This window comes from Diachasmimorpha longicaudata, chromosome 2 (assembly GCF_034640455.1).
Source record: "Diachasmimorpha longicaudata isolate KC_UGA_2023 chromosome 2, iyDiaLong2, whole genome shotgun sequence".
Taxonomy (NCBI): domain Eukaryota; kingdom Metazoa; phylum Arthropoda; class Insecta; order Hymenoptera; family Braconidae; genus Diachasmimorpha; species Diachasmimorpha longicaudata.
Window position 1 is genome coordinate 12544165 of NC_087226.1, and position 9149 is coordinate 12553313.

The 9149-nt window shown below is 38.8% G+C and overlaps 3 protein-coding genes across 4 annotated transcripts; 1 reads left to right on the forward strand and 2 right to left on the reverse strand.

Moving 5' to 3' along the window:
* Positions 1-384: 384 nt before the first annotated feature.
* LOC135172664 (uncharacterized protein) lies at positions 385-1279 on the forward strand. Its single transcript, XM_064138882.1, has 3 exons — positions 385-526; positions 604-694; positions 773-1279. Exons 1-3 carry the CDS (start codon positions 489-491, stop codon positions 1061-1063), a joined length of 420 nt encoding a protein of 139 aa, XP_063994952.1. The 5' UTR covers positions 385-488; the 3' UTR covers positions 1064-1279.
* LOC135172663 (pleckstrin homology domain-containing family F member 2) lies at positions 1149-4629 on the reverse strand. Of its 2 annotated transcripts, none has more exons than XM_064138880.1 (8): positions 4536-4629; positions 4130-4194; positions 3871-4008; positions 3739-3802; positions 3014-3139; positions 2823-2929; positions 2425-2682; positions 1149-2361 (listed from the first exon to the last, which is right to left on the reverse strand). In XM_064138880.1, the coding sequence occupies exons 1-8, from the start codon at positions 4549-4551 to the stop codon at positions 2332-2334; spliced, it is 804 nt and encodes a 267-aa protein (XP_063994950.1). In that variant the 5' UTR covers positions 4552-4629; the 3' UTR covers positions 1149-2331. The 2 variants fall into 2 exon arrangements, with proteins under 2 accessions (XP_063994950.1, XP_063994951.1); XM_064138881.1 differs by lacking the exon at positions 4536-4629 and adding an exon at positions 4265-4289.
* Positions 4630-4852: 223 nt separating this feature from the next.
* Positions 4853-9042, reverse strand: LOC135172657 (hemicentin-2-like). The gene is made up of 5 exons (XM_064138864.1): positions 7962-9042; positions 7277-7476; positions 6813-7142; positions 5994-6497; positions 4853-5880 (listed from the first exon to the last, which is right to left on the reverse strand). The coding sequence occupies exons 1-5, from the start codon at positions 8465-8467 to the stop codon at positions 5321-5323; spliced, it is 2100 nt and encodes a 699-aa protein (XP_063994934.1). The 5' UTR covers positions 8468-9042; the 3' UTR covers positions 4853-5320.
* Positions 9043-9149: the final 107 nt, after the last annotated feature.

Here is a 9149-nt window from a genome sequence, read left to right on the forward strand (position 1 = left end):
AATCTGCGCATACAACTAGACTAGAATCATGAATAAAGGTAGATCTAAGAGCAGCTGTGACTTGCACAATAAATTGATCGTCGATATCAACGCTTGAATCCAGTATCAACTCGGTTTTTTCCTAATTACAGATAGTATCACTGTTGTCACAACTCCCTTAGCAGGCACCGGATCAACAACTTTCAATGCTTCAGTCCGAAAAGGAATGATGATGTAGTTTAGCCAAACGGAAACTAAAAGTGGAAGCAATTAAAGTTTTCACTGTTAACATCTCAAAACTCTCTCACGCACTCGCTTTCATCTATATCATCTTGAAAAGAACTTCAAGGGGTCATTTCAGATGCAAAATAATTTTTCAAAAATTCATCAATTGCGCTCTTTTTCGCGCGCCCAGGCCGCTGGCGCCCCCTGCAACCTCCCACACCCCACCACGTGTATCTCCTTGGGTCTGATGTCGATGGGAACTACAAACAATTCTCTAAAGCGAAATGATAAATATCTTGAAGGAAAATTCGTTCGACTGCAGGTAATTATCTACTCAATTTAGATAGATGCGCATTCCACCCATGTTGATCACCATTTATTTTTAAAATGATTGTCAAGAGTGAGCTCAGTACTCAATAGAGAAGTCAAGAGCTATGGGAAGCAGTACATGTTCGATGACAGCGAGGAGACGTGCTGGAATTCTGACTCAGTAAGTGACAAAGGCTTTTTCTCATTGGCAGCAATAATTCCACCAATCATATTTCACGTGGTTTTTTTTCTCTTTCAGGGGATACCCCAATGGATCTTGATCAACTTACAGAGTGAATGTGAAATATCAGAAATTGAGATTCAATTTCAAGGCGGATTTGCCGGGAAAAACTTCCGTCTGTTGGCTGAATTTTACCCAGAAGGTTTAAAACACGTTCAGGATTTTTATCCCGAAGACACAAACAAAGTTCAACACTTCAAATTGGATAAACCCCTCAGGGCCACCGGATTCAAAATTATTTTTGACGATAGCACCGATTTTTTCGGCAGGATTATTATCTATAAACTAGCTCTGTATTCCAAAAGTTGAATAAACAAATTATTTTCTACATATTTATACATAAGGTCATATGGCCTAATGTACCAGGATAGGTGATATTAAGTTGGTAAACTCCTTTGTTGATATGTTTTTATTTTTATTTTATAATAGTTAATAGGTAAAACGTCATATTCTCATCGACAATCATATAAGATATTTACAAATGTAAATGTCTGATATAAAAATTAGTAATATATGAAAGAAAAATTTGAACCTTATTCAATCTTACCCCTAAACTCTCGAGAAACAATTACGTTGCTCCTACCCGCTAATGTCCCCAAATTTTTTACAATTTCAATTTGACATTTTCATGGATGGAATACGTCGTTCAATTGGCCTCAAAATTTTATCATTCTAATTGTTACCATAAATATCGATTAAACAGTCAAGTTTCATTTATCAATCACTTACGTATTAAATTAAAGAAGAGAAAGAGTAATTAAACTGCCACCAGTAATGTTGAATGATTAACAAAAATTTTCAAGTGGGTGAAAGGCACGTAGTGGCATGAGTCTTAAAATATTCAAGGATTTTTGTGGTTAAAATAATAGTTAGGCTGTTAACATAAGAGTAGAGAATATTTCCGGTAAAACAAACAAACTCGAAATTCTCCTGTGCAATTGGAGTTTCGCATGAAAAATTTTTAGTGTTGGATAAGCAACTCGAATGAAAAATATTAGATATGTATTTTATTTATTTCAAAAAATTACGAAAAATGATCTGGTTACAGGCGATTTCAAATGTCCGATTTATGACGCTGAATTTTTTTAATTTTCTTTTTTTTTTCAGGGTAAAAAAATACGTATATAATATTTTTCCTCTAACTTTTATACTTCATCAGTTAAAAAATATCATGCACCAAGCCAATTTCAGCCGTTCCCCTGCTCTATTTGCTGTTGGTTCTTTTAAAAAAGCACTTAGTTATAACAGGAAAGAGACCTGTGAAATTGTAATTCAAAAAATCATACGTTGAAAATTGAGTAATTTTTTTAAAAATCGTAGTTCCATTGAAATTCACGTATGGAAAATATACAGATAAGAATCGCCATACGAATACTGCGGATGAAATACTAATTACTCGACCTTTTGTTTCCTGCCTGAAAATTGATAAAATGAAGTTGTACATGTCTCCTATGTCATTTCGTTGTATGTTATTGATTAGAAAAATGCATTCTCTTTGATCTCTATTTTAATTATGTTGGATCGAGTGGAAAACTGTTCTGATTCTCCTCTTGATAATGTTGTTGATTTGTTGGGATTCATCGAGCCAGAAATGAGTAGAATTTGGGCTGGTAAATAGAAATAATTAACCATTAGTGAAATGTTGTTGATGAAGGCTGATTAAAAAATACCTCATCGTGCTTTTCCTCTTTGTTCACATCCTCCTCATCCCCTGAACTGTCGCCACCTGAGCTGTCCGCTGAATTACGCTGCTGCTCTGAATTATTGAGATTGTCTACTCCAGTGGGTGAGGTTGCTTTCACTTTGCTAGCGACGTCGTAACATTGTAAACAGACCCTCACGGCTTTTCCATTACCCTGGCCAGGTAGAAATAGCTTCTTGTTGCTGCACGGACCGCACACTACTGCACCACATTGTCGGCAATGGTGCTGAATTAATAAAATAAAATTATAATTAGTCTATTGATCATTGATAAAACTAACTTTCTGTCCAGCGATAATATTAATAATTTATCAAATTTCTCATTGAAAAATTATTTCTAACATTCCGATCAAAAATAAATAATTACCCGTCTGTTAATAACTGTAAATTGTGTCTTTTTACAATGCATACAGTGATCAGCCTCATTATCAGGCACCCAAACAGCAGCATGCACCTCCACTGGCTTTTTTCCGCCTGAAAGGAGGCAATAATAACCCGATAAGACGTATCTCTGGCGTATGATATGCGTAAAAGTTAACAAATCATTCAGTATCTCACTCTTTCTCAGCAGATCCTCTATGCATTTTGTTATATGTGCCATCCATTCTTGCTTCTCTGTTGCAGTAGCAGCATAAACAGCAAACGATTTTGTTACCGTTTTAATGAGCCATCCATTGCGATATTCTATAAATAATTGCCATAAACTAGGAAGTTGAACTTTATTCGATAGTGATAATGAATCCTCATCCGAGACCTATGTCAAACCCAACAGTTTCGTCATGTTCATGCACTGAGAGACATGTACATTTATATTTACATGAATAATTAAACTGTTTATAAATAATTGCAGAGCATATAATTATCCTATTAGCTTCGTGATATAAGAGTAAAATAATTTGAAATCCATGTGAATTTATTTCATATCAGTGTTGAAAAAATGTGGAGTAAGGAGAAAAAAATGGTTTGTCATTTCACCTCTGGCCTGATAACTACAAGTACATATCCATTACGACTAATTTGATATTTCTGATGATTTCACGCGGAATGCAGTGCCGTCGGCATTTCCAGTAATTCCAATCAAAATCAAATTTATCCAGAAGTGTGTGACCCTCAAATTACAGTTATCTCCATTCAAAACCACTTTTTCTTGTCAAAACACTTTTTCTTTTAAAAAGAGGTCACCTATGAGTGACGAAAACTTTCTTCTTTATTCGCTGGAGTAAGTAAAAAAGTAAAAAACGAAAATTCTCTCAGTGCACGAATAAGTCTCCCTCGATACTCACGCCCATCATCCGCTAGGGATTCCAACTTCACCTCCTCCAGTGGGATAATATGTTGCTTGTTGTACTGAAAAGTATCACAAATAAAAAATCTCATTCATAAGAGCAATAGAGCAAAATGATTCAGAAATTTACCTTTTTCTTGTTGATAACTATATTTCCATAAACAAGAATGTCATTGAAAAGGAAAAATTGCCTGAGTTTAGGTTTTTTCCTGCACATCTTCGTCAGGACACCCTCTCCCACCAACACCCTTCCAGGAACAGCGAGTGACTGTAGTAAAAATTAAATCATGAATCACGAGTCGGCCTTATCACTGAGTTAATTAATTATTGATGCTGAGAAGTGGTCATTCCAGGTGTATGAATCAGATGATAGTGATGGGTAAACTCACCTGTCCAGAGCTGCCGAAGCAGTTTTCCACCATGACAATACGCCTAGCATTGGCCTCACTGTTAACTGCACAGATAAATAAAAGGGTAGAGACATTATTTCAGTGACCACGTATGCATGATAAATATTAATGTACAAATGGCCATTCTGGTTGATTAGTTAATCGCATCTTGGTTGATTGATTGTACCACTATTCACTGATTAACGTATGTAGCTGTCAAAAACACTGCCCCCGCACCAATGACAGTCGTGGATAAACGGTGAATTATTGGGAATTATGGGCGATTATATTCTACTTAATCGTTGATTATCATTGTTATGTGGTTTCGGGGGAATTCGGGGAGGGGAGAATTTGATTATTGGCGATTATTTCAGCAAAATGAGAGTAAATAAAACGAGGAACTAACCAAGTCGGTCAACCATGGTCTCCAATGAGCATCAGGGCCGACAATAGCAGGAAACATGAATCATTTTCGGAGCTCACGAGTCGTCCCCCCACTTTCACGCCCCTGTAAAAGGAGTTGGCGGGTAGTTACGTGGAAACCAGAGCGTCGCTCGCATGGAAACGCGGGCATTTTGAATTTTTTAGTCCACTGGTGGAACTCGATAGCGTTTTTATATAGAAAAATTAAATCGAAATTACTTAATACTTGGGATTTTTTAAATAAAAGACCCATTGTTGAATTTTTTTGAAAAAAAAATGGAAAATGTTCAAGTCTTCTAGTTCCAGTTGTTATAATTCACAATCAATTTATTACATCATTAATATACATCATTTAATAATTAAACATTTATAATAATGAAATCAAATATGTGATAATCAATATAAATACATGAAACATGAATACGAAATGGAAATGCCCTCTTCACTTTCTCTCTCTCTCTCATTCTCTCCAGTATTTGGTATTTTTTTAAATCTAAATAAATTAGTGTACAAAACAAAACACAAACAATAAATTCAATCAACTGAGCATCGGTGGATTTAATTACTCTTGATCGGTTTTTAAGGGACGTTATTGGCTTTTAAAAAATCCTTATTTTTTATTATTTGCCGATAGAAAAATTTTCCCAGTTTATCTCATCGGCTATTTCTTCAGGTATTACTTTCCTGCAGTCCTGAATGTATGCGAAGATATCATAAGCCAATCATCTCAGGATAAATAGTCCCAATTCCTCATCAACCAACAACTCCTCAAACAATGGTCGGCGCTTGAAGGACCGCTGGTGCCCTCCGAACCTTCAGCGCTTCAGGGCTCATGGTCTGCGTCTGTCTCGCGATTTGATTATAATCGTACATAACAGCAAGTCCTCCATCGGAATGATGCTTCCTGGTATAGACTTTGGGCGCCGCCTGACTTTTTTGGGACCGATTTATCGAGGCAGGTGTCGCGTAGAAAGCGTCAGCAGCGATGCTCCCCTCTTCATCATCGTCCTCCTCGCGGTCCTTGCAATAGCGCCGATGTCGGGCCCTCAATAATAAATAAATGACCAGGGCAATTATTGCAAGGAGTAACAGAAGGCCCACACCTGAGGCGATGGCTATGATCTTCATTTCGGTGGGATCCCTCACTATCAGTCTCAGGCTCATCGAATCTCGTCCTTTTTCACTCTCAACCAACAGAGTGTAAACTCGTGCATCCTCTTTTTGCAGATTTCTTATCTCCAGTTTTGCCCAATAACAATTCGTCAATTCGGAATTTTCGGTTATTGGCTCGAGGGCGAGTGCTTCATACTTTGGCTCTATGATTTCACCTTTAAATAAAATCAAGGACATGTCAAGAATAAAGTGTTAATTAAATTATTTATTGTTTGTTATTATTTTGTTATTTCAAATCGCGTGTTTTTTCTAAATTTTCTAAATTTACCCGCACGAATGTGAGAGCTCCCCCACTGCCATGCGACGAGTCTCGGTGGTGGTCTTGAGCAGAATCTCGCCATGAGACGATGGCCCGCTTCTCCAGTCCACCCCACCGACTCGAACATACCCTTCTCCATGAATTTATCCGTCGGGCTCGTTTGAATTTCTGGTGGGCCGGAAATCTGGAGTAAAAATCGCGTTTCCGACGTCATCTCTCGTCGCACCCCATTGATGGTGTTGAATGCAATACAACGGTATTCACCCTCGTCCGACCAAACGACATTCCTCATTTTTAATACTCGTCCATCTTTTGCGCCAGATTTCTCGTCAATTGTATTATCGACAGGCCCAGAAATACTTCCTCTCACATGCAGCCATTTGTAACGGGCTGGTGGATTGGCTTCGAATTCGTCACACTCGAAAGCCTCCACTGTTGATGACAAAAGCGCTATTGCTTCTACCTCACTTCGAGTTTCATTCAATTTTCCGGTCATTTTCAATCTCGGCATATCTGCAATTATAAAGAAATCGTTCAAACTTATATTTACTTTCCTACCCTCCCCTGAAATGTGTCGCAATTTTTACGAAGCGAGAATTGCCTACAGAATTATAATGATATGTAAATGAATGTGTGAATGAAAATAAAAATTTGATTTCTCCACAAACACATGGAAAAATGAAAACAGTAACAATTATTCTCAAGTAGATTTTTTTGCAACAGAAACTTTCTCACTTGAATATCCTAAAGAGATATAATATGAAAAAAATGGCGACAATTATGGCGAAGAGAAAACAGTAAAAACAATGTGAGTTCTTAATACGTTACATTGAACATCGAGTCTGTAGTTTGCTGGAGAACTTTCTCCAATAGCGTTGACTGCTTTGCAAGAATATAATCCAGCGTCCTCCCTCTTCACAGGTTCAAATCGCATCTCAGAGCCACTGACACTGGCATTTACAAAAGGACTCAGAGTGGAACTATTTGTCATGGGCCCCACTTGGTTATTCTTCGCTAAATTGGTCATGTCCTTGTACCATCTGATTGTTGCCGGTGGATTTGCGTCAGCGAGACATCTGATGCTCATGAAACTTGAGGAGTCTTCTAGGGAAGATGACAGCACTCGGGGGCTTGTCTCAATGCGCACTTCCGGAGAATCTGAAGGTAAAAATTAATATTCATAAAACCGTAGTTTATCAGTATTTTTCACATCAACACATTTTCCAAAACATATCGCGACAGTTCATAACATTTGAAAGGGAATGGATTCGGTCTGGAAGTAGAAGTCTTACAATGAACGTCGAGTCTACATTCGGCAATAGCAGGCAGAGGACTGGAGGAGTGGAGGCTGAGGCACCTGATGGGCATCCCGTGATTCTCCCGTTGTCCTCGAATCCTTAGAAGACTGTGGGCTGCCCATGTTTTAGGACTGTCCACCTCAGTCGCATTAGTCTGCTCCCTCAGCGGTTCCACCTCGTCACCCCCTATGAACCTAAATAAAACGCTACATGAGACATTGCACGACGGGGAAATATAGAACAAGGGGAAAGGGTAATTATGATTGTTACATTGTTTTTGAATTCACGGAGGGGAGTGAAGGTTGAATAAGGAGTGGTCAGCTGCGCTAGACCGTGAAACGGAAAAGACCATCCTTTTGGACAGCTCTAGGGTAGAATGAAGATTACTCGGTGAGGGGAGTTACGGTCTTGTGGGTTTTGGGGTGCCCTCGGGCTTCCTAAATTTCCAAAATAAAGAACAAGAGGCGAATTAATCCATTAACTTTCCGAAAGAAATAATATTTTTTTATTATTCCGGGAGATATGATGGATTGAAATTAATTAGTCTATTCCATCCTCCCTTTCTAAATAAACAATCTCATAATCGGAAAGCATTTCCCATCGACTGAAGCATGAAACAATACCACTCCATCCACTCCCATCCCCGTCAGCCTATTCACCAACAAATCTTTCAATTTACCATTTAATAAGTGCTGGTGGATTGCCATAGCGAGATACACAGGAAATGGTGACCTCTTGTGCCTCCTTAAGCGTAAGAGATCCCGTCAATACTGCACCCCCATACTCAAGCCTAGGTTTTCTCGGCTTAACACGCACTAGAAGTCGGGATGGCAGTGATGTGAGAGCATCTTGTCTGGTGAAATCACCAGGTGATACCTGACACTCCCAATAGCCATCGTCGAATTCGAGGGAGGCGCGCTTAATTAGGAGACTACAATCAGCATCACTGACGCTGTTACTCCGGACAGTGGCCCACTCGTATTTCTCCGCATGTATGCCAATGGGTTTTCCATCCTTCTGCCATATGCACTGACCCCGCTTATTGTCAACTCGGCAGGTGAGGACGACGTCCTCACCGGTGCCGACTTCTTGATAGGGAACTGGAGTCTCCAGAAATCTCTGCTCACAACTCACTTCGATGATTATCAATGATAATAAAAAATTTATTCTCACAGTTTTGAACATTTTTCTATCGTTACTTCACTCGATAACAACTTTCCTCCTTTTAACATTAAAATTCGAAAGGACGAATCCTTCCCGCGCTGCGATCGATCCTTTTCGATTGATATCGTGGGTCTCGGCAGTTTGAAAATTATATTCCACGTGAATAATCATTGGGGTCACTGGATTTCATTTTTTTCGGAAGATCAAAGTGAAGTTTTGTTTTGTTGAAAATTTCACATTTTTCTCACTGGATTTATTGGGGTTTCAGGGGTTCACGGGGGGTTGATTAATCAATTGTGGTTGTGGGGTATCGGGCATCTAATGTGCAGCGAGGTAAAGTCAAACAGACACTGAATTACATTGTGTTGTGGAGTAAAACTTGACTGGAATAATATAAGCGGAAGACTGACGGGGATATCCCGCAAACGGGGCTGAACGGGCCCCACCGAGTGGACGGTGGCCATGCGTGCGTATCCAACCCTGTCTCCTCTTGCAGCTATCTGCAGCTTGGTTTTTTTAAACCTTATGGTTTTTCAATTTCATATGTGGGCAAATGTCGTTACAACGACATTTATAATCATCTGTCATAATGTCGATGTTGAATGCGTTGATTAATTGTTATTCTGTTGGTTGCGGCGCACTTTTTCTCATCGTTTTGATCTAAGAATTATAACAATTTTAGCGCCTCTGGAAATTTTGAAAA